This window comes from Gouania willdenowi, chromosome 9 (assembly GCF_900634775.1).
Source record: "Gouania willdenowi chromosome 9, fGouWil2.1, whole genome shotgun sequence".
NCBI classification, from domain to species: domain Eukaryota; kingdom Metazoa; phylum Chordata; class Actinopteri; order Blenniiformes; family Gobiesocidae; genus Gouania; species Gouania willdenowi.
Genome location: NC_041052.1, coordinates 26767270 through 26793454, shown reverse-complemented (window position 1 = coordinate 26793454; position 26185 = coordinate 26767270). Strand labels below are relative to the sequence as shown.

Here is a 26185-nt window from a genome sequence, read left to right as displayed (position 1 = left end):
CAAAATGTGTTTGAACTTATATCCCCCTTCCACTTCATGGTGGGGAATAAAAAGACATCATTTAGCCTTACTTTTGATGGTAAACCAGACCACTGAGGTACAGTATAATCCGCTCAGCCTCTTGCAGGGACAGATTTTCCTGCACAGACAGGCCATATACAGTATGATGGCCTTTCAAAACAAAGTGGTTAATATTTTTAACAACATTATTTACATATACTATTTTACAGCAGAGCAAGCCATATTAGACAAGTACATACACAAGTAGCAACATTAAGGGGGGCTATTAAGTTAGCATTTAAAAGTGCAAGAGCACAATTATGTATAATAATATTACATGGTGATTAGCCTGTGTGCTTCCTTTCTAAGTGCCTTTTTAAAATTTCTTTTATTTATTAGAGACTTGCATATAGGACAGTTTTGTTGCGCTAAAGGTATCACAACTGCCCTTTGCAGCAATGCAGTTGGAGAAGTGACTGATGGTGGTGGTGGTTGATGCTGGGATGGCGGTGGTGGATAATGCTGGGATGGCGGTGGTGGATGATGCTGGGATGGCGGTGGTGTCTGATGCTGGGATGGCGGTGGTGGCTGATGCTGGGATGGCGGTGGTGGATGATACTGTTATGGGGGTGGTGGCTGATGCTGGGATGGAGTAAACTGGTGCAGGGTGCTTATTGTTACACAAAGACGAGTGTTTAACAAAGTCTTGGTTGACTGGCAATAGAGGCAGTGATAATGATAACTCGGTCGGCAATTTAACCCACACCTGTAAATTGTATATCCTAAAAAATAGGAACAGAGAATAGTTGTATCATTATTTTATGACCAATATAAATTTAAAGTGTAAATTATAAATAAAAAAGCCTGAATCAAGTATCTGGACAAGACATTTATATTTCTTGGGAGAATTTTTGCAAACTTTACCTTCATGAAGAACCGCTCTGTTAAAGTGGTAGTCCAAATTAGTTTTGACCTTGCTCAACTTTTGCGGGCAGAACAAAGTTGAGCTGCAGAATGGACAATGGTAATTGTCTCAGCGTGTGGTGCACATGTTCAACACAGGGATGGCTCTCCCTGGTTGAATTGTTATGTGCATCTTCAAATAAAGACAGAAATGTAACATTTTCAGATCATTTTGTGAACAAAAATAAACATAAATCAATCTTAATCGTAGAAATGGAACAATACTTTTTAAATTTTCTGTCCTGGACTTAATTGGTGTAATGATTCATACAGGCTGTACAGCAGATCTGTCACCAGACCTCAGTCTATAGGGGGGTACATGGGGAGTCACAATTATTATTAGTCAACTTTTTTTATCCCCCTTTCCTCAAGCATCACTGACCCACATTAACATAAGTCTATTGCAATTAAATTGTTCTCAAATTTATGATACGGCCACACTGTTTTGATAATTGGCACCAAGTAGCCACACTTACAAGTTATATAAACAATTAGCTTTTAAAAAAGATGCCAAGAATATTTTACTTAACAATACTATGCAATTTAATGGGGTGTTGCTGTTTGATTAAGTAACTGTAATTCAGGCGCCGTGTATTTTTCAAAAATGTTTTTCATTCAGTGCAAGTAAGGGTTGTCTCAATGTAGATTTATTTTAACGACTGCACATCCCCAACATTATTCACAACCTTTTCAGCATTATCAGAATTTACACGTATCAATGATAAAGGGTTTAATAATAGCACGATCAGTTTTTTTGTCATGCTGCTCATAAAGATGGAAATTTACAAAAATCATCATTCAGGGGAAGTTTAACCCATAATCCCCATGGGAAAGATAGAGGACATGACCGCTACACTAACACAAACGCTACCTTAGTTTACAGCAGCTGTTGTCAGTATATAAATGTGGTAGTTTGTGCTGATAAGTTCCAACTGTTTTTTTCTGAGTTTATTAGGTTAACAACACTGTTGCTGCGCAATTAAAAACAAAAGAGCAGTGTAAAACGAATAATAAAACATAGGGCTGGGAAAAAAATCGATTTAATCAAATTTGTAGATAAAAACAATTTTTATTTTGCAAATTCAAGTTTAAAATGTTTTTTATTTTTTTAATCTTTAATTTTTTTCCCACCACAGTTTTTTTGGACTTTTTCGCGTTCCGATTTGAGCCAGCCCCCTCTCTTTGAGTAATCTTTATGTGTGCCACAGGCATGTAAAAAAATTTATTCGCACTATGCTGAGATGCTAAGGGAAGAGTTTATTATTTTTTTAATTGTAATCTTATATATTATAGAATGTGTAGTTATCGGATTTCTTAATCAGAAAATTTAAGCTACTGTGAAGTTGCTGTTGCACTTTTGCTTAAACCTGGGCTAAAGCTTGAAATTGTTAAATAACAGAGCCTCATTTACTTTTTATTTTGGGATTGTTCTATGCATTTTAAATCAATCACAGCAATAAAGTTGCACTTTTGACAATATATCTGATGTCTGCAGTAATTTTTTAATAAAACGTTTTAAAATAACCAGAAACGTGATGTCCCACTATCATTTTATTAGTTTTACGTTATGAAACAAATAATAATAAAATAATTTTTCAAGTGCAGGTTATAAGAAATTGCTTTATAGATTGTTGGGCCTGAATATGTATAATGTCATGATTGTATTGTTTTTTTTAATTTTCTTATTTAGTGACCTATGGTTTGCAAAGTGGCATTCAGGCAGATGAAAAACTCATCCAGGAAGTGGTGGAGACTGAGGTGGTTGTCACGACTGAGCCCTCAACATCAAAAGTCCCTTCAGAGCTCAGCCTGCATCCTCCACCTGTACCAGTCACCACTCCAAAGCATCCCCCCTCTCAACAGGCCGCTCCACAGACCCCAGTTTCTGAGGGCAAAAGGAAGCCAGACCCTCCTCCCGAGGTGATGGAAGTGCCCAAAGCTCTGCCTGCAGAGCGTGCCGATCAGAGGCGAATGTTGGTTGAAATGTGCGTCCGCGCGCTCTTCCTCTGTCTGGGCCGCTTTCCTCAGCACTATAAGAGTTTGTACCGCCTCGCATTCTTCTACTTCAACAGCACGACCCATCAGGTTAGTACAGCTCTGTGAACTGATGATAACTTGCTTTGTACAACTCGTCCGTTACTTCTAAACTGCACTGCAATCTTGGCATTTCACCAAAAAGGTAAACATCTCACAAACGTGAGCTCGGTTTAGACCGTCGTGAGACAGGTTAGTTTTACCCTACTGATGATGTGTTGTTGCAATAGTAATTCTTTTGTTTTAGAATCAAAAGTCATTTGCAACAGATTTTTAGGGACCAGCCCAATAATGCTGCAATCACCATTTTATACTGTCTCACTTGTGCATGTTGGAGCTCTGCAGTGAGACTCGTGTTGGCTACAATGATCTGTGGGCAGCAGTGTAATGCTTTCCAGGCCAGCTTGGCACAGGCAGATCACATTTGGTTTCACTGTGACTGCAACTCTATCTTTGCACTATGTTCAAGTATTGGTACAGTATATTTTAAGGTGTAACTAACAAAACCACCCTAACTTAAAGTGTCTAAAATGTCTTGTGGTTGGGATGCCTTTTTGAAAACATTTAATTAGTCATTGCAGTCAATATGTGTAGGCTCCATTAATTATAGAATTATTATTCGGTAACACTGAAATATGTTAAAATTTTATGCTGTTTAGATGGAGGCAATGACACTGACTTGAAAATATTCACCTGGTGTGATGTTGTTGACTGTGGTTCCTTAGCTCCCACTACTCCCCTCAACACACAGTCATGGTTCTTTTACTCATACAGAAACTGATCTAGACACATTGAATGGTGATGCAAGGATGGAAGCAGCATGTGTTTGATTTCATGTCGTAGACCAGAAGGATGCTCAGATCATATGAAGGGGGATTGAGCCTGCTATTTTTTTCAAACTGGGTGCTGAAATAGACATGGCATGAGTCACAGGGATTTGAAGCAAGGTCTGGGTTTTCCTGATTACAAATTAACCTTTAACCGTGATTGACAAAACATTAGTGTGCATGTTTGTGCGTTCCTCATTTGAAATATGTATTTATTTCCTCACGCAGAACCTGCAGTGGGCCAGAGATGTGTTGCTAGGAAGCAGTGTCCCATGGCAACAGCTGAAACACATGCCAGCACAAGGACTTTTCTGTGAGAGAAACAAGACAAACCTGTTCAATGTAAGTCTGAGCTGACGGAGCACACGTTTTCTTCACTCTACGATCATATGTCATGGCAGATTACATAACGCACTGTGAAAACAATTACACTTGCATTGCTGTATTAGCACTACTTCATAGTAGTACCTACAGCTGTTTTGTTTGTGGAAAAGATTATGATTATGTTGATTAAACTGACCAGTCATCAGTGTTTATATAACCGCCAATGGTAGTTTTGCATTGTTAGTCTCTACAGTGAAAGCTACATCCACACCGAATTTTAAAAAATTTATTTCTACAATTATCTAAATCTGAAAAAGGTCTCTCCTCATTTGGTATTGTATCAAAAGTTTTGTATTCACACAGAGGCCAAAATAGCCCCTTAGTTTAGAGCTGTGATACTGCTGCTCAGTACGTCATAAAGAGAGAAGTCTCTAAGTGAGTGTAAACATTTGTGTAAAGTGTGATAAGGGGAAGTTATGGATGCTTACTTCATCCAGAGGAACACGTTTTTTGTTGTAATAGAATTATTCCCTTTGCTTACGTGTTTGCTTTAATACATCTGCGGCCACACAATTGAGTGGAACACCAGTATTAAATTCAATTACTGGGGGAGGGTGTTCCAATAATTTTGACTTGAAATTATATATTACCATAGTTTTGTTCCTAGTCAAACATTATCATAGTTATTTTTTTCTTCATGCAATAATCTGAGTTTTGTGTCTAGCTTAAACGTGATGCATGACTGTTGGGTAACATGCTATTCAGTTGTCTCTAAACAGTTGTCTCTAAACAAGCCTGTGAAGCACCGAGGTGTGTCCTGAGATAAATGACTAATGATCTGAGTGTTTGCAGTAAGTGATTGGCGTGCTACAGTCAGACATATAATACCGTCAGGAATTAATTATATTCATAAAAAATGTGCACTATATCAGGATCACTGCATTTAAACCCTGTTCTAAATGGAGTCACTCATTTTGGAGATTGTTGAATTTATTGCTGCCTCTTAAAACTAAGACGTTTTATGGTTTCTGGGTAGAATTTTTTTTCCCCACATGTCTTACAGGTAATATGTCAAAGCCTGAAACCGCTCAATTTATTTTATTGCAGTAACAAAACATGCGTCTCATAATGATTGCACTTCTTGTAGTGTTGACCTTTGACAACTTGTGCAGACAAGGGGAAAAAAAAAAAAAGCCTGAAACCGCTCAGTTCCCTTTCAGTCGATTCACTCGGTACAACACATATAGTATGGGATATCACGCCCCGCGTAGCCCACTGAAGAAAACCTCTAATCACGCCTCTTAAGGCAGATGATCTGTGATGACACAAGTGAGGCTCCGCCTGCCTCATAAATACGCTGTCATCACAGTCATCCTTCAGTTCTTACGCTCTTCACCTCGCTAAGAACACCTCTACCGAGTGGAGCTAACAAGCTGCTGCTAGTTAGCTCTGTCTCTGCCTTGGCTACTGCCTACTTAGAATTAGTTTAACTGCCACTGTTGGTGTTAGCAGCTGCTGCTGCTGCTCGCGGAGCGCTAATTCTATTAAGCTTCGGTGTTTCAAGATGAACACGAAGGCTAAAGCAAAGAAGAAGTCTTCTGTTCACCCCGTCCTCAGGGGTGCGGCTTCTCCTTACAAATAAGGACCAGCACGAAGCATGCACTGTCTTCCTGGGGATAGTCCACGCCAGGAGAGCGTTGACACAGCCCGAGTCCTGTGCATTTTGTCGCCAGCTTCGGCGTTCAACCTTGAAAAGGCTGGTCACTTTCGTGTAGAAGGTTCTGGGAAAAGCTGCGGTCGCACGGCATGACCCTCTCCTATCCGAATCTAGGGACCCGGCTTCGTCCGAGTCTGATGATGAGGAACCTGTGGTCGAAGTCCCCGCAACTAGCCTGGCAGACCACAAGGCATACGTGCACGGGTTGGCTAAGGTCGAGCCGGACTTTTTCGAGTGCTCTAACCTGCCACTGGTAGGACTAGAAGCCGACCGTGAGGACGATGACGTACTGGACATCGGTCTGGACGTTAATGGTTTGTCCGGTTAACCAGGACGACACATCTTTCTTCTCTCTGTGCCACCGTGCAGCTGAGAGACTGGAAGTGGAGTGGCCCTCTCCTCCCCCGGTTCAAAAACCGTCACGGTTTGCGGGATTTTTTTCTCCCTCTTGAGCCTATGGCGGTTAAGAATAGCCTGCCCATGTTCCCGGACTTTATCTCGAAGTTAACATCAACATTGAACAAACCACTGTCTACCCGTGTCACGGTGCCCGGCTATGGACAGTTTTTGGATTTGGATGGAGCGGAAAAGGCTGGCTTAGTCAATCCTCCACCTATGGAGCCTTCTCTGGCTGCGAATCTGGCGCTTTCTCACAATCATGGTGTGAGCGGCCCCACATCGCTTCCTTCCAAGCACTGTAGATTTTGCTCCTCACAGCTGGATAAAATCTACAGAGCGTAGGCAGGCACCGCTCATGCACTGAGCTCTGTCACCATGCTGCAGACCTGTCAGGCTATGCGGCTGGCTGAGTACAGTTCGCTGCTTCCCCCCGACAGCTCTCTGGCTCCTCTCCTTAAAGAGGTGAGGATCACCATGGATTATATTCTCCGGGTGTCCCGCTGTGCAGCGCTCTCCCTCGGCAGAGGAATGGCGTCTACCGTGGTGTCACAGAGACACCTGTGGCTGACTCTATCAGATGTTCCAGAGAGAGACCGGGCCGTTTATTTGGACGAGCCGGTATCTCCCATGGGTTTGTTCGGGCAATCTCTTGACGCCATTCAGGCACGTTTTGAGTTGGGGAAGAAACAAGCTGAAGTCCTGCACAGCATCATTCCTAGGCATGACGCTAAACCCAAACAATCTGCAGGTGCACGCAGGCCTGCAGCGCCACCTCCGCCGCCCTACAAGAAGGCTACACCTCCGTCAGGTTCTGGACAACCGGGGAAGGTGCAGCCCATGATGAGGTTCCTCATCATGCTCCACACCACTCGGCTTGGAGCAAAGGTCCGCCGCAGGGCTTTCAAAAGGGCCCAGTGCATAGGCAGAAGAAGCCACACACCTCCTAGCAGTGGGACTGAGTGGAGAGGGACTTCAGCAGCAGGGAGACGCTGCTGTCCCTATTTTGTTGCCGCCAAAAAGGCGCCGGCCAGGTTCTGTTCAGGGGCCCAATCCCAAAAGGCATTGTTCTCTCTTAACACAGTCTCCCAAGCACAAACCCCCATGCACACAAATGCCCATCTGTTACCTCTGTTTATAAACCCCAGTTTGGGTGTGTTGAATGTTTCTCAGGTAACTGTAAGGCTTTGCAGTGTTCGTCACTTTCTCGGTGCCCCATTAAAGGTTCACTCTGGGCCTACTGCAAATGTGCCCATGTTGTACTCAATAAAAAGTGCGTTTTGTATAAAAAAAAAAACAAAGAAAAACCAAACAAGTTCCAACTCATATAAACCTGGTTGGTCAGGTGAGGCCGCTGCCCCCCAGCACGCTAGAGGGGGGGGGGCCTGTAGCGCCCTCAGTGCTACAGGTCAGTCCGCTCGCCGCACTCATTCCTTGGACCCGGTTACAGTTCCGGGTCCAATCTCCACGCTTCACTTCTGTAATAAACACAGTGGTAAAGAAAGAGGCTGCAACTGTAATGAGGGAGGAGATTCACACGCTTTTGAGCAAGAAAGCAGTGAGAGTGGTGCCCGCTTCGGAGATGAAAAGAGGTTGGTACAGCCGTTATTTCATTATTTCGAAGAAAGGGGGGGGACTCCGTGCTATATTAAACATGCGAGTGTTGAAGAGGTATCTGCGGATGTACAGATTCAAGATGCTAACACTCAGACAGTTACTGAGCGCTATCAATCCGGGGGATTGGTTTACAACTATCGATCTCAACGACGCTTATTTTCATGTGGCAATACACCCGGACCACAGGCAGTTTCTAAGGTTTGCATTCGAAGGTGTAGCCTACGAATACCTTGTGCTTCCGTTCGGTTTGTTGCTCGCCCCTCGCACCTTTACCAAATGTGTCGAGGCAGCGTTGGCTCCTATACTGGAGAAAGGCGTGCGTGTCTTAGCCTATCTGGACGACTGGGCTCTGTTAGCGGGTTCGAGAGAGCAGTCAGCAGCAAATCTGTCTCTTGTTCTGTCCCATATCCGAGCTCTGGGCTTTTCAGTGAACATGAAGAAGAGCTCGCTGACCCCGAGTCAGCAGTTTACTTTCCTCGGTCTGGAGATATGCTCTTTAACCGTCCGAGCGCATCTGTCGGAGGGCAGGGTGGCCGCGTTTCACCGCTGCCTCGCTCATTTTCAATTGGGAGGCAAACTGCGTTTCCGATTGGTCCTGTAGCTTTTGGGCATGATGGTGTCTATGATTGCTGTAGTGCCGCTCAGACTGTTAAGATGCGCGCTTTTCAGCGCTGGTCTCGCTCACACCAGCTGTGTCCACAGCGTCACCTCCAGCGGATGTTGATAATAACTCCGTCTTCTATGATGGCTCTCCACCCTTGGAGGGATCCCGGGTTACTAAGCCAGGGCTCCCCGGTAGGGAGGGTGTGCTTTCGCAAAGTGGTGACCACAGATGCCTCCCTGATGGGATGGCGGGCTCTGTGCAACGGAGCAGCAGTGAGAAGACTCTGGACCTCAGTATAGAGTAGGCTTCACATAAATTATCTGGAGCTGCTGGCAGCTTTCTTGGCCCTGAAGTATTTTCACTCTGTGCTAACAGACCAACATGTTCTGATCAGGACGGACAACACTACAGTGGTCTCTTACATAAACAGGCAAGGGGGCACACGATCACTTCCCCTGCTAAAACTGACTCACTCTCTGTTGATGTGGGGCAGTGTTCATTTTCTGTCTCTGAGAGCCACTCATGTTCCAGGATGCCTGAACCTGGGGGCAGACCTTCTCTCCAGTGGGGGTCCCCTTGTGAGAGAGTGGAGATTACACCCTTTGGTAGTGGCTCAGATATGGGTTCGATTTGGCTGGGTGGAGGTGGACCTCTTTGCTTCCAGGGCAAATGCCCACTGCCCCCTGTTCTTTTCCATAACAGACCACAATGCACCTCTGGGGATGGATGCGCTAGCACACCCATGGCTCAACATGGTCTTGTATGCGTTTCCCCCAGTGGAAATGATACTGCCTGTGTTGGAGAGAGTGCGTCGTCAGGGTCTATCCCTGATTCTGGTGGCTCTCGGTGGCCTGCAAAATCCTGGTGTGCCGAGATAATCAATCTGCTGGTAGTGGAGCAATGGCGGCTTCCTCTACGCAGGGACCTCCTTTCGCAGGCGGGTGGAGAAGTGGTTCATCCACTCCCGGAATTGTGGCAGCTACATGCCTACCTGTTGAAAGGTCGAATTTAATGGCTCAGGGTCTGCCCCCAAGTGTGCTGGCAACAATCCAGAGTGCTAGGGCATCTTCCACTCGTGGCTTTATGCTTATAAATGGCGAGCATTCGAGAAATGGTGTCAGGACCGAGAATGTAATCCCATTTCAGTGTTCAATTGTGGAGGTTTTGACTTTTCTTCAGGAATTGTTGGATAAAGGTCTGTCCTTTTCCACTATTAAGGTTTAGTTGGTGGCTATATCTGCCTGCCATGTTGGTTTCAATGGAGTGACGCCGGGTGCGCATCTGCTGGCCATGCGTTTTTTTTAAAGGGAATTCGCCGGCTGAGGCCTGTGGTGAAATCCATCATCCCCTCATGGGATTTAACTGTAGTGCTGGATGCTCTCTGTGGCCCCCCTTTTGAGCCTATGGAGTCAGCAGATGTGAAATTTCTGTCATATAAGACTGCACTACTTCTCGCTTTGACCTCCGCTAAGCGAGTGGGCAACCTTCATGCTTTATCAGTGCATCCTTCTTGTACCCAGTTCACTTCAGATGGTTCCAAGGTCACATTACGCCCAAACATGGCATATGTGCCTAAGATCATCCCTTCAGCTCATAGCTCCATGATTTTTGAGCTAATGAGTTTTTGCCCCCCTCCTTTTGCATCTGAGGAGCAAAGGAGGTTACATTCCTTGTGTCCTGTACGTGCTCTACGTGAATACATAGACCACACTAGGAGTGTGCGTTTATGTGACCAGCTGTTTGTGTGTTTTGCTAATCCAGCAAAGGGTAAAGCCCTGTCTAAACAGTGGCTTTCTCACTGGATTGTGGAGGCTATCTCCCTGGCCTACAACAGCAGGGGTCTTCAGTTACCTCAGGGTGTGAGAGCACATTCGACCAGGAGCGTTTGTACATTGTGGGCTTTGTTTAGGGGGGTATCTTTAAGTGACATCTGTCGTGCTGCCAGTTGGTCTTCACCACACACTTTTGTTCGGTTTTACCGTCTGGATGTTCTTTCCACTGGGCCTAGCATGCACTAGAGGTGCTGGGGGTTGGTTTCCGGTTCATAGCTGCTCTGCGGGGCGTATATACATGTCCCATACTATATGTGTTGTACCGAGTGAATCGACTGAAAGGGAACGAAATGTTATGTCTATAACTTCTGTTCCCTGAAGGAGAGGAACGAAGTACAACACTTCTTTGCCCCGCTACACAGCAGGGCTCGGTGAAGAGCGGCTACTGAACTGATGGATGACTGTGATGACAGCGTATTTATGAGGCAGGCGGAGCCTCACTTGTGTCATCACAGATCATCTGCCTTAAGAGGCGTGATTAGAGGTTTTCTTCAGTGGGCCACGCGGCGTTGTGATATCCCATACTATTTGTGTTGTATCTCGTTCATCTCCTTCAGGGAACAGAAGTTATAGACATAACATTTCGATTTCTCATGAATTTGCTCATTGATGTCACCTCAAGTCAGTGCTTCTTATCTTGTAATAGACCTACTTCTTGGGGCACTGTATTTTGGATGTTTTGTGTTTGCGGGCATGTGCATTTGCCACAAAGTCAAATGTTGATTTCTGAGCTTCTACAGCTTCTGGTAAACAGCCTGCAGAAGTGCTTTGGGTCAGGCAAAGCTGGAAAGGGCTTTATTTCCCTCCAATTGTCGAGGTTCTCACAAAGCCCCTTCTGAAGGCAAAAGTGCTATCATGGAAGGCTTTACTGTTCACTTTAACTATAGGACAATGTAAACTTAGTTAATTATCAAACCAACATGGTCGATTTATTTTAATCTATCTGTTGAAAAGTAAATGCACTTTTTTTCTCTGTCTCTCTCTGTCTCTCTCTCTCTCTCTTCACTGTGTGACTTAAACCTTCCGTAAGGCTATTCAAATGTACCGCTCATAAATTTTCTTTATAATCCATCTTCTATATCTGCTTCTCTTGAGCCAGGTTGCAGGGTGCTGTGCCTAATTTTTCATACTCAGGGACACAATCCATGGTAGAAATACTTTTCATAGTCAACTATTAACTTACAACTATTCGACACACATCATATGACGTCCTACACATTGTTTCCCAGCTGGGGGACACACTACTTTAAGCCCACTGTTATATGCTATGCTAAGTTCACTACTAGAGTTCGTGATGCACCACTTTTCCTCCTTGCTTTGGCTTGTTCCATTTTAAGCAGCCTACACCCTGCAGTAAAGAAATGTCTCAGATGTGGTTGTGTTGCATAATTTATAAGCATGAGTGATGTCTAAGTGGACTGGGTCAATTTTGCATAAATAATAAACTAATATTATGCATCAGGTTATTATATCAAAATGACAAAGCAGATGAAGTCCAGGATATTTCTGGAGTCACAGATGTTGAACAAATACCGTTGACTGCATTACCATATATTATTGATCCACTTACATCTTTATTCTGATGCACGTCAGCTGTGACACTGAGCCAGAGGCTTTCTCTCCTCATTTGGCTGCTGTTATATGGACTCTATTCTGTGGCGCTAGGCCATTTGTTGTATTTAGGGCCTGAGCACCAAATGTGGCGCAAAGGCCCTATTGTTCCCGTAAAAAAAATTCTTATTATTCTTTAACCGACACTTTACTTGGATTTTTGAGGCCCTTCCAGTGGACTCTGGCTAGCCAAAATGTAATTTGAACCTATAACCTAAATTCAACAGGAAGTCTGCAAATTTGAATTTAGCGGGCCAAATTTCTATGGCCGACATTTTATACAGTGCAATCTATAGTCTACAGAGAAGTCCGTCACTCTGACTTTATTTGTCACTCGTGTTTGTTCTTGACCATTAATCAGAATTAGAATCAGAAATACTTTATTTATCCAGCGAGAAATGACTTGCATTACAGCTGCTCAAGAAATACTTCAAATAAAAGAACAAACACCAAACAAGAAGAAAGAAGAGAAGATCGTTAACCAAATAAGGACCAAAATACGAGTGCACACATTACCGTGATAAAAGATAAAATAAGATAATATTAATAATATTATTACTACCACAGATACAGTGGGGCAAAAAAGTATTTATTCAGCCATCAATTGTGCAAGTTCTCCCACTTAAAAAGATGACAGAGGCCTGTGTCCTCAACTATGAGAGACAAAATGAGAAAAAGAAATCCAGAAAATCACATTGTATAGGATTTTTATTGATTTATTTGCAAATTATGGTGGAAAATATTTATTTGGTCATTAACCAAAGTTCATCTCAATACTTTGTAATGTACCCTAGTGCATACTTTCAATTCCCTCCAAAGGTGTTCTATGGGGTTGAGATCTGGAGACTCCAGGACCTTGAAATGCTTCTTATGAAGCCACTCCTTCGTTGCCCGGGCGGTGTGTTTGGGATCATTGTCGGGCTGAAAAACCTAGCCACGTTTCATCATTAATGCCCTTGCTGATGGAAGGAGGTTTTCACTTAAAATCTCACGATACATGGCCCCATTCCTTCTTTCCTTTACACAGATCAGTCGTCCTGGTCCCTTTGCAGAGAAACAGCCCCAAAACATGATTTTACCACCCCCATGCTTTACAGTAGGTATAGTGTTCTTTCTCCTCCAAACAGGGCGAGTTGAGTTTTTACCAAAAAGTTCTATTTTGATTTCATCTGACCATATGACATTCGCCCAATCCTCTTCTGGATCATCCAAATGCTCTCTAGCAAAGTTCAGATGGGCCCGAACATGTACTGGCTTAAGCAGGGGGACACGTCTGGCACTGCAAGACTTGAGTGCCTGGCGGTGTGTGTTACTGATGATAGCCTTTGTTACTTTGGCCCCAGCTCTCTGCAGGTCATTCACTAGGTCCCCCCTTGTGGTTCTGGGATTTTTGCTCACCGTTCTTGTGCTTATTTTGACCCCACGGCGTGAGATCTTGCATGGAGCCCCAGATCAAGGGAGATTATCAGTGGTCTTTTTTAATAATTGCTCCCACAGTTGATTTCTTCACACCAAGCTGCTTACCTTATGCAGATTCAGTCTTCCCAGCCTGGTGCAGGTCTACGATTTTGTTTCTGGTGGCCTTTGACAGCTCTTTGGTCTTGGCCATAGTGGGCTTTGGAGTGTGACTGTTTGAGGTTGTGGACAGGTGTCTTTTATACTGATAACTTCAAACAGGTGCTATTATTACAGGTAATGAGAGGAGGACAGAGGAGCCTCTTAAAGAAGAAGTTACAGGTCTGTGAGAGCCAGAAATCTTGCTTGTTTGTAGGTGACCAAATACTTAATTTACCAAGGGATTTAACAATTAATTCATTAAAAGTCCTACAATGTGATTTTCTGAATTTTTTTTCTCATTTTTTATCTCAAAGTTGAGGTATACCTATGATGAAAATTACAGGCCTCGCTCATCTTTTTAAGTGGGAGAACTTGCACAATCGGTGCCTGACTAATTACTTTTTTGCCCCACTGTATATACAATATTAATAATAATAATAATAATAATAATAATAATATTACTATTATTGCTACATATATTTACAACAATCAAAGCTGACGAGTTACAAGTTACAGTGATGAATTGTAAAGTTTGATCACCACAGGTAGGAATGATTTCCTGTGGCGTTATGTGGAGCACCGTGGTTGGATCAGCCTCGTGCTGAAGGTGCTCCTGTGACTGACCAGCACATCATGGAGTGGGTAGGACTCATTGACCAAGATGGCCTTCATCTTGGACAGGGTCCTTCTTTTTGTCACCATTGTCAAAGAGTCCAGTTTAATTCTCACGTCACTGGCTTTGCAGATGAGTCTGTTGGTGTCTGAGACCCGTAGCGTAGAGGATCACACTCGCCACCACAGACTCGTAAAACATCCTCAGCATTTTCCTGCAGATGTTGAGGGACCTCAGCCGTCTCAGAAAATAGAGGCGGCTTTGGCCCTTCCTGTAGAGGGAGTCATTTTACTTCCCCCAGTCCAGTTCATTGTTAATCACCACTCCCAGGTATTTGTGCTCCTCCACAATGTCCACATTGGCCCCCTGGTTGGAGACCAGGCTGACCGGCCTCTTGTTCCTCCTCAGGTTCACACTCAGCTCCTTGGTCTTAGTCACATTGAGCTGTAGATGTTTCAACTCATTTCATGTGACAAAGCTGTCCCCAGCATCCCTGTACTTCACCTCGTCCCCCTCCTTGATACATCCAACCACTGCAGAGTTATCCGAGAACTTCTGGAGATGACAGGTTTTAGTGCAGTAGTTGAAGTCCATGGTGAAGAGGAAGGGAGAGAGGACAGTCCCTTCAGGGGCCCCAGTGTTGCTGACCACTTTGTCAGACATACAGTGTCTCAGGCATACTGTGGTCTGCCAGTTAAGTAATCCACAATCCAGGACACAATGGAGGAGTCGACCTGCATCTCTGTCAGCTTCTCACCCAGTAGAGCCGGACGGATGGCGTTAAAGGCACTGGAAAAGTAAAACAAACATGACTCTCACAGTGCTCGCCGGCTTGTCCAGGTGAGAGTTGAGCAGGTAGGTGATGGCGTCCTTGAATCCAACCTTGGACTGGTAGGCAAACTGTAGCGGGTCCAGGTGTGGTCTGATAGATGGTCGGAGCTGCAGGGTCTTCATGATGTGGGAGGTCAACGCAACTAGTCTTTAGTCCTTGGAGCCACTGGGACGTGGTGTCTTATGAACAGTGGCATTAATAATATTTCATATCACTGCTTTATGTAGAAAACACACCATTTGTCATGCTCATAGCCCTAATTAGTAGCTTACCAATAACGTTTGAATGGTCAAGATCAAACTAACGGTTGATTTTCTATGAATATTTTACCAAACAAGTCTTCTGTGATCACCCCCTCTATTCTTAAGCACGGCTAAAAAGCATTTAGTCTTCTCATTGGTTTGTTCAATTGACATGAGGTTTTAAAATGTTGTTAATTAGCTACTTGACCCTAATATAGCAAAGTTTGGTCAAAATATTCCCAGTATTTATGCAATTATGCTACATTTTTCAAAGGTAATGCTTGTGTGACCGATTTCTCACTCCTCTCGAAACTGGTCCTCGGTGTCAAATTACTCACACACGCACGCACAGGTCTTCACACACGAAGCATCACAGATTTAAGACAGACAGAGAACAGGGACACAGAGACAAACATGGAGACACACAGAGGGACAAAGACAGACGGGGAGACATAAATGTACATGAATTTTGCTCTTAACATTTATTATTTTTGGGCTCTATAAATGATGCTGTCTTTTTGTGTATACATTGTTCATTGTTCATTTGCTTTGGCAATTTAAATATGTTTGTCATGCCTATAAAAAGCTCTATACAACTCTGTAGGATGTGCTAGAAGTTTAATAAATTGAGGCCCCACTTTGCAATTCCCAACTCTAAAAGACTTTGCAAAAAAAACTAAGGTAGCATCTTCTGTCTTTTTGAATGACAGCTGCATTTTGGGGCTTTCTCCTCTTCCTCAATTATTCAAGAAGAGTTTTTTTCTCGCTGTTGTTTAAGGTTGAATTAATCTGCTGCTATCGTATCATCCCTCAAACTGTTCTGGAGCACCGATGAGAAGTTGTGAGCCACTGTGTTGCCCCCTCCCTCTTCACCCTGTCCATAATATACGCACACACTTGCACGACTTGTTTACTTATTCTTCCTCCCACTCATGTGTTCACTCTTCTTTAATCCTGAGCGAAAAAAGCTTTTGTAGCTTTTTGAGCCAATTAACTGGCGTTTGTTTCAAATTCAGCTGATACTAATGCAACTTCTCTAATGTTGTGGTACATTAGAATGTCTATTGGGGAACAGTTACAATTTCTTGTTCTGGTTCAATGTATGACTCAAACATTTGTGTGCTCAGCTGTGCAGTGTGCCGTAGGTGGAGCCTTAGTTGGAAGAACCTTGTTTTTTTTCATTCTTTGAAGAGGTGCAGCTCTTCACTGAGCAGATATTTTAGGAGGGAAGTTAATATTTGGATTTGCATTTTGCAGCCTTCACCGTGGCTCCCTTTTCGTTTTTTTTTTTTTTTGGTGTTCTTTTTCCTCCCTCTGATTGGGTGAGCCTGATAGTTTCCACAATTTTTTTTCTCTCACACAACTGGAAGCAAGAAAAACAAGGTGTTTGCTTAATTTGTTTTTGGCGGCTAACCGGACACACGTGAGTGGAGATGATTAGAAAGTGAGGGTTGTTGACAAAGGTGCTGAGGACATGTTTGTCTGCAACACAGTCACCGTTTCCTGAAGCTGATGAGGAATCTCTTTACACAATCCTTTTTGTTTAAGTGTTTCAACCCATCTTTCAACTGCACAAATAAGGTAACGGTGAAGTTTTTCTAGCCAGTTTATGCTCTTGTTCTTTTCTTGTTGCTCAATCGATAGCTTGATCATGTTCTACCCTCCCCCTCGCTCTTTTTTCACTCCACTCATCTCCTCTCTTGGTTGCTCACGTTCTGTTTCCTCATTACGCTCTCCTTCTCTCATACCTCTTCTGTTTGCGTGTGTATTGTGTGGGTGTTCACCAATGGGCGGGAGTTTCTCTGCTAGCTTCTGATTGGCCTGCAATGGTCTTTGCGGATTGGCTGAGTTGTGAGTATAGTGAGAGGGAAAGAGAGGAGGAGGAGGAAGGAGAACTCCAGCAGGCTGGGGTCAGGAGACAGCAGAGATGGAGTGCGTGGGTGTTTTTGTTTTGAGATGGCAGCGTATGAAAACGAGAGAGGACGAAGTCAGCTTGCTTGTTGGTGGCTGTGTGATCCTCTAGGCCCCGACACCAGAGTGGTTTCTCCTCACGACAAGGCAGCTGTCACTCTCATTTAATGTTGCTGCCCTGTCATGTGAAGCAGGGCTTCCCTCCTGTCTGCTCTTGCTACCCCAGCACCTGAATGCAGCCCTCTCTTTGCTTTTCAAGCGTGAGTCGCTTTCAGGGTGGGGGAATTGCCAGGGCTGCAGGCACTGCTACCGCCAACAGGAAACTGTCCAAGAGTGTGAGCACAGGCACCGTGTAGTAGCTTTCTTTGGTGATGGTGAGTTATTTTCCAATATTGTCTTTGACTTTGAAATTTTAAAAGCTGTGCTCTGACTTAGAGCTTCTCATTTAGATGTGGGATCATTGCAAAATCAAATGGAAATGTTTTTAAGTGTTGAACTGGGTTTCTCAAAATGATGCGTAACCCATCACATGCATGCTCTTGAAATGATAGGTCCAAAGCTGAATACTAAATTCTAATTCATGTCAGAAATGTCTTTGGAGTCTTTTATATTACATTTTAGTCTTCAAATTCTCTTTATATGTGGACATCGCCATTTTGAAGATTTTCACCAGTCAACTTCATAATTCTGGTCCCAATGTTACTTTATGGGGAAATAGCATTTCATTGACATTTTAGTGCAAAGTTATGTATTATCCAGTTCCTTGAACATTATGATATTATTCCAAAGAAGACCAGTAATATTACGGTGGACAGATTTTGACTTCTATGGCATTTGTTCGGCACTATCAACCATCTTACTACAGATTTACGCATGCCTTTAAGTTGAACAAGGATGACACCTTTAAACGGGCAAGTCTATGCAACCATCTGAACCATATTGCCTTTAACCTCATTAAACATGTTTCTTGGCACAATTTCTTTTGAAATCTCTACGTCACAGTTAAACATGTCGACCTCTACAAGTGTGTGTGTTTAAAGTGCTTCTTATTGCACATGCTTCTTCTAAATCACCTCTCATTCCCATTAGTAAAGTTTACATAGAACTGTCTTTGTAGTTTTGGATTATGCCTTCAAGCCCTGATGAATATTTTCTGTAATATAAACACCCTGATAACACAGACTCTAGTTCAATGTACCAGTTGTTTTAACAAGTAATACAATGTAGATGTTTTGGTTTGGTCCTTTGAAGGTAAAGGATTTGTGCTCAAGTGAGACTGTTTCTCTTGGTAAATGTAGAAATAAAAACTCTTCCTATTCAGTTTGTGCAACTTCCTGTTGTCGTGTCAGACCTGTGACTCTTCTTCTACCAACAGCATATATCAGTCCCCACAAAAGTCAAGAGAAGTTTACCATCTTTTTTCACTGTTCAGCACATGTATAATTTTCATTGTGAAAAGCACTGAAAAACAAGTGTTATACTCTTAAAGGGATCCTCTACTGTTTTTACAAATGTGGCCTAAAACCTTTGAAATGTCCTTATTAGAAGATCTATGCCTAACAAAATGCATTATTTTGCACCATATTCATTCTATTAACTTTTAAAACTGGGATTGCTTTACCCTGTGCACCGCCATGTTTAAATAAAGTCATTGGTGACATAAATCGCCCCTTTTAGTCCATTGAGTTCTATAGGAGGTGAAGCATTCAGGATCATTTAGCAGCTTTTTGAGTCCAAATGACAACGTACTGCTTTGGGTTGCTCTAAAAACCAGTAAAAGTTGAAAAAGTCAATGTAAACCTCTTTTGCTTACCGAAATTGGATAAACATAATCCGTAAGCTGAAAAAATTTGTGATCACAGGGGGTGACAGTTCCAACTATGCCGTTTCATAGATGCCTCATCAAGGGATTCATCAAACAAGCCGAAGTGTATTCTAATTATGTTATAATATCTTGTAGATTTGACATTAAAAATTACCCTAAAAATGTGTCTTTTGCTTATTGTTCATTTCTGGCCTGACTGTTGACTGATGTGGTGTAGTAAAAAGTCTTATTTTTTCAACTTTATTGACAGGAACTTGTATTAGTACATGTAGGCAGTCATTTCCTTTATTTCTGTTATTAATTCTTTCACCCAAACATATCTGCTGAAATTCTCGCCCCGGATAATAAACTCTGTTCATATTTTCTGTCACAAAAAAAAAGATGCTTAAAATTATTGCTTTCAAATCTGCTTTATCTGTTGTGCTACAGCATAATCGTTTCAGTTGAAGAACTACTCTCCTTTATTAGAGATGTTTTTTGAGTGAGCTGAACCCGCCACTCAGCATACTTCTGCTCCTGTTGGCAGCTTTTGGTAATCTGTGCCTCGAAAGGTTAAAGCCTTCCCACGCCCGGGCAGAACGCATCATATAATATTAAATCTAAGGATGTCCCGGTCCAATCACGTGGTTTCAGACTCGATCGAAATCGGACGTTATCTCCCGATCAGGACTTATATATATGGGTATATTTATTATCATTATAGGGGCGGGCGGTATACCGGTTCATATCAAATACCGCTATATATTTTTGTTATAATATACATTTTTAATATACCGCCGTACCGGTAGATTGATTACACAACGTTCGGAATGCTACGCTGTGCCTCGTCAGACCGGAGCCTTTTCAATGTTGCACTGCGAAGGTAAACAGTAGCGCTCTGTTGCGGTGTAAAAGGAAAAGAAAGCTCTGAAGTTGCAGAACTAGTAGAACATGATGACAGAAGAACAAGTTGGATGCAGAGCAGAGGTGGAGAGTTAGACCGAAGTTCTCAGACATGCTCCAACACGTTTGTGAATAAAGGAGTCCAACAGCAGGTAAATCCCTACAACATTTGTTCTGTTTGGAAGAGACGAAACGTATCGTTAGCCTCTCTGGTAACGAGCCTTATGCTAGTGTGTGTGCGCAGTGCGCACAGATGTTCGAGGGTGTGTTTTTGTGCGCCGCACAAGTGTTTGTTTGATTTGCGTGTGCGCTTGTGTGTTTGTGTGTGAGAATAGACCATCATAAGTCAATCTACTGCAGTATTTCCTATATCAAGCACCTACAACAGGATGTACAGGTGTGTTCTAAATCAACCTCTATCTGCAGTCATACTTTTCATCAAGAAAAATATACATTTCAATCTGTGAATTCTAAATGAGGAGAGTAAGCATTAAGAGGTCAGTTCCTAAAAGCACATTACTGGCCTTACTTTACAGGACGGTGGCACTTTTATTTTCTTTCTTTGTTAACATACCTGTTGGGTATTTTAAGATGAGGCACAATTCATTGTTATATTTAGACATTTTTATTTAATATCATTTAATCTTGCACTAAAGTCTAACGTGAATTGTTTTTAATTTATTGCTTGATTGATCAAGCTATGTCACAGAAGTGTTCTATTCATTTGCTCTTCTTAATCTTTTTAATGTATTATAGAAGTATCGGATCAGGACTCAATTTTCAAAATCAAAGGACTAGGACTGGGCAAAAAAACCTGATCTGGACATCCCTAATTAAATCTAATTATTGTCACCAAGCAATCATAGCCATGTTCTGAAGATTTTTTTTAATTATTATTATTATTATTATTTTTTTTTTTTTTGAGGATAATTTGTAAATGGGTCCAATGCATTAGAATGATTAGAATTCCTATGGTTGACTCTTTCGACTACTAAATTAAGTGAGTATGTAAAAAGGGAAGAGTAGCGTTCTCTGTGGATTAAATTTAGGTTCAAAGTTTGGAAAACATTATATGGTTTATGTATTTATTTTGCGTACTTCCCTGCTGCATATCCTCTGGAATGTGCTTTGTTTTGATAGGTTTGTGTTGTGCCTGGGATGGTCTTTCCCACTGGCTTTGTAAATGCCATCTGACAATCTGAAGCTGCGTGCGTAAACATTTTGCTCCTTGTGCCTCCAATAGCTGATAAGGACATCTGGTCTGTTCAGCTTAATCCTGATATTGTCATTTCTCTGTTTTATTTTCTGCTTCATGCCACACATTACATGATATCAGTCCGAGGTACCATCTGCACTCCTGTCAGTATCTTCAGAGTGCTGAACCTTGCCTTGGTTCACCTGCTGAGAGGGCATGTGCTCACTGGAAAGGTGGACTACTCCATCAAAAAAGAGCACCTCCTCACGTTTTCTGCACAGGAAGGCTTGGTGGGATGGCAGCTCCTCTGTTGGGCTGCTACGATTTGGACTGAGTTGAACAATAATGAGGCAGTCTAGCATGTGTGCCCAGAGAGCCCCCACCCCTCAGTCCTTTCTTATTCCCTCCCAGTTAGCTCATGAGACCTTTCCTGCAGCCTTTCCATCCCTCATTATGTATTTTATTCTCTGGCACACATCTATTGCATTCACAACACATTTACTTGCTTTCTTCATACTGTTCTCTTTTCCAATGACTCCCTTCATACTGGTCTCCTGTTTACTTGAAATATTGTTTACACTTTATGAAGTAGAGTAGCTGCAGGGAGCCGCTACAGCAATGCAAATGAAAATTTAGTATTTCTGTTTTGTTTTTTTACCTTTAGGGCATCTGGCGTATTCCAGTAGATGAGATTGACCGTCCAGGAAGTTTTGCATCTCATATGAACCGATCCATTGTCCTCTTGCTGGAGGTGCTTTCTCAGCTTAAAGATCACGACACTCTGCTGAAAGTTTCCTTCATGCTGCAGAGAACCCCTGATCAGGGAAAGTATGGACTTGTTTTGTGCTTTAGTGCTGTTTATCGTTTGTTATTTCTCTCCCCAATCCTCCTTAACTTCTACACTCTTCTTCCATGAAGGAAGTATTTACGGGATGTTGACCGCCAGGTTTTGGCCAAAAGAGCATTTTCCCTCACTGTAAAAGTCTTGGAGGACAATCTTAACAGCCTCACGAGGGTAAGGATGAATCACAACTGCACTTATGGAGTATTTTGGACATCTGGCCTGCAGCTGCTTCATTTCTGACAACTTTTCTTTCCCCTCCCCCAGGTGTCTGAGCAGCTACACAAAGTGCCCGTCTCTTCCATGGGGGAGATGACCACAACAGACACATCCAGCAGGCCCAGTACAGAGGATGGCAAACACACGGCACCTAAGAAGCCCGGTCTCACAGAGGGAGCCTGCGTCACTGACACAGCACCCAGGGAAGCTTCCCAGGCACAACTCACCTTATCGTCCTTGTTGGGAGATAAAGGGAGCAAAGTAAAAGAGGGATCATCTGAAAAGTTGGAGACAGCCGGGAATGATGTCCCTAACGCATTGTCACAGGAACCAATGGAGATGGACACCAGCTTTTGGAGGAAGCCCTCTAATATCACGGATAGTCAGGCAAAACAAACAGAGAGTGAGACTTCTATAAGTGGCATGGAGCACCAACAAAAAGTGTCAGACACCATCTGCACACCAGAGCTGTCCCTGGAGGAGCTCAGTATTAGTTCCAGGCAACAGCAGCTTCAAGCTTTAGCACCCAAGGTCACTTTGGCAGCTGGCGCGACTGATCAGGCATCATTGCGAAAGCCAAACAGGAAACGGAAACTGCTAGAGGATGTTGAGTCTGGGAAGACACTTCTGCTTGATGCGTACCGCGTCTGGCAGCAGGGCCAGAAGGTCATGACCTATGACCTGGGACGCATTGAGAAGATCATGTCAGAAACGTACATGCTTATAAAACAGGTAAAGAAACAAATTAACATGTTCCAGATGTACTACACCTGCATGCAAACCCAGCTCAAGTTGCTGCTTTTTCCCCCAGCTGAATAGTTTGTTTATTTTATGATATATATATATATATATATATATATGTACTGTATATATAAGTACCATATGTGTGTGTGTGTATATAAATATAAATTATGCCTGCATTTATATGCCCTAAATCTGACATGAACTGCTCCTGATATATTTTTCAGTTCACTTTTACTATAGGATGAATTATTGTGACCTTGCCATTCACTGTAGAATTATTGCCGCTGTTAGAGATATAGAAAGTTAGAAATAGTAATTCAGTAGCACACCCGAGCTATTCTAAGCTCCAGGTGGGGAGTTTTTTGTGCTCTTAATCAAATATTTTCACATAACAACCCACAAGAGAACATTATCAGAACCAGTCGCAACATGTTTCTTTTTCTTGTTATATTTAATTATTATACTGGACCCTTAGGAAATGCCATACCAGCTGGTGTGCTTACTGCTCGCAGCTGCACTTCAATTGTATTCCTTGTCACATTTTCATCCTAGTGAAGTCGAGACTTGTTTCTACAGTCAGGTACTTTTCTCACTTTTTGTTCACTCTAAGAGAAGTGAAACACCACACATTTGGATGTCTTAGTCAGAGGCCATTTCCTGCCAGCCTGATGGAGAGGAAAGGTTGCAGCAACCTAGATGATTGCTTCAAAATATGCTCAAACCAATAATGCAACAATAATATTAATAAAAATGCAATAAAATGAAAAAAAATTATTTATTTTTTTATAACTTCTAAATTCAACCTTGTGATTTTCAAAGCTACATAAGTGCAGTTGGACAGTGTTAATTTCATAGACTACATTTTTTTTTAAAGTCACAATTACGAGGCTATGACTACTTTTCAAAAGCACATGTTGACAAAAACTGTACCAATATACTTATATTTTCGTATAATTTCCACAATTTCGTCACTTGTGATGAAATACAATCAGAACACATAAGAGCATTGGTCACATCAAATCTGTGTCTTTACAAACATTAATACCATCTAATACCAGGTTGATAAATGGTAATTACATCTTTTTTTTTAGAAATGCATAAACTCTTCTTTATATTTTAGTCGACTGTCTGTTACAGATTTAGTCGACTAAAATCCTTGTCATTTAGTTGACAAAAACTAGACTATAATTGAAATAGTCCTGATGACTACCGTATATTTGGACTAAAACCAAGTTGCATTTTAGCCAAAAGATTATGTCTAGAACTAAATGAATAAAAGTTTTGTCAGAATGAATACTGCAGTTGGACTGGTGTTATTTAATTAAACCTAGAAACAAGCTGTTTTTTGTGATGTCCTAAAATTCGACTATGAAACTCCTAAAAAAAACAAAAAAATAACTCTCATTGGGTGTGTTGTGCTGCTGCTGAGGAGAGCACAGCAGTAATCTTGTTCACACAACGATATCTGTGAAGCATTGTAGTGTAACTCAACCCGCTCACTTCTACACATCCACCATCTAAACTGGGCTTAAATGTGGCCATTGTGGCTGTAATGATGAGCAAGAGTGCTATCAAGTCTTTGCAGTGGGTTTATTTGTTATTTTTGATATTTGGGTGTTCATATTCAACAATGTCTGGTGTTGGTTTAATAATAAAGTGCGTATGCAACTTTGATCAGTTAATTTGAGGAACGAGGACATTTGCAGATATTAGTGTCCGTCATCCCACTCAGCACCAGTGTCCCTATGGGTTTGTTTTGGGTTGCTCACATTATTGTGGCAGAAGGCATGCAGACTTGTGAAGAACTTTTGTGGAAGTCTTGTTTTTTTATTCATACAAAGAAACTGTTGTTTTGTTTTGAGTCACAATTGTGTTGAGATTGTATTGACCAAATGTCAGTGCTGTCATTCTCTACCTGCTTATCTTTTTAGGGTGAGCTTTGTAATAGACTTATGTAATGTCCATGGTTCTAGCTTTTCTTTGGCTGTGACTACATTTTTCTAAGTAACAATAATGAGATTAGGACTAAAAACGTAACATTTGAACAAAAACCGCATCAGAATATATTGATATTTTCATCAACTAATAAAAACTAAACTATAATTTTGTCATGGTCATACGCATTTATCAAATTTGTGTGTATTTACAAACCCATTTAATACCATCCCATATTAGGTTGATGAATAGTAATTGAATCTTAAAAAAAAATGCATAAACTGTAATGCTTTATATTTTAGTCCATTAAAACCTTAATGTCATTTAGTTGACTAAAACTAGGCTATAATTGAAATAGTTTTAGTCAAAATTTAGTCATCAAGACTAAGTTGCATTTTAGTCAAAAGACTATGACTAAAACTAAATCAAAGGGATCGCCCAATGCATTAATGTTTGTTATTTGGCTTTTTGCTGAACACCGTAATTTATCATAAGATATGAACGCTACAATAAATTTTAAAAAAATTACGGTATGTCAGCTAAATCTGTTCAGGATGTAAATGACTAATTTTATGTATACATTGGAAGATGCTCTGACCTGATGCCTCCTTGTTTCTTTTCCTAACACAGGTTGACGAGGATGTTGCTCTTGACCAGGCTGTAAAGTTCTGCCAGATACAGCTGGCAACATCTGCCCAAAGACAGGTGAGCAGTGTCATTTAGCATGTTCTTTTGTGTCTGTTTCCCTCTCCAGAGCAGTGTCGCTCACTCTTTAGTGTAGATTTATTCACACTTTTAATTGATCCTAATGCTGAATCATCTTTTTTGACATGCTTAAGATGATTTTTAGTATAGCAGAGGTTACTTGGGGGCGACCGTGGCTCAGGTGGTAGTGGGTCGTCTTCTGATCGAGAGGTTGGGGGTTCGATCCCAGTACCTGACTATGTGTCGAAGTGTCCTTGGGCAAGACACTGAACCCTAAGTTGCTCCCAGTGGTAGACTAGCGCCTTGCATGGCAGTCCTGTCCCACTGGTGTGTGAATGTGAGAGTGATTGGGTGAATGAGCTGATGTGTAAAGCGCTTTGAGACTGCTTCAGTGTGGTGATAAAGCGCTATATAAAATCAAGTCCATTTACCATTTACTTAATGCTGTATTTATTATGACAAGCTGCTTATAACAACAAAAGGTGTGTGGACAATCCAGTGGTTAGATGAGCAAATATTTGGTTCCCTTAGGGATAAAAAATCCAGCCATTAGCGTGTAAACTTTTGAATCAAATAAATATTAAACCAACCTTTGGATGAACACAAACCCACTTGGTGCAAAAATTACAGGGTGATACCAGCTAAATTTTGGTAGTTTTTAGGCTTTTTAATGAGAACAAACATTGTAATTTCAATAGTAAAAGAGGTGAAATTATGAATGTATTTCTCAAATGTGCCATCCAGCCGGCCAGTACTAAA

The 26185-nt window shown here is 42.0% G+C and overlaps 1 protein-coding gene across 7 annotated transcripts in view; it reads left to right on the top strand.

The window, feature by feature from the left end:
- cabin1 (calcineurin binding protein 1) overlaps positions 1-26185 on the top strand; it is a 56973-nt gene that overhangs the window by 18787 nt on the left and 12001 nt on the right. For all 7 annotated transcript variants that reach the window (XM_028456704.1, XM_028456706.1, XM_028456705.1 and 4 more), the window contains 6 exons: positions 2654-3048; positions 4053-4166; positions 21647-21810; positions 21901-21997; positions 22091-22774; positions 25352-25426. In XM_028456704.1, the coding sequence (XP_028312505.1) occupies positions 2654-3048; positions 4053-4166; positions 21647-21810; positions 21901-21997; positions 22091-22774; positions 25352-25426 (1529 nt within the window). The remainder of the gene's footprint in view (positions 1-2653; positions 3049-4052; positions 4167-21646; positions 21811-21900; positions 21998-22090; positions 22775-25351; positions 25427-26185) is intronic.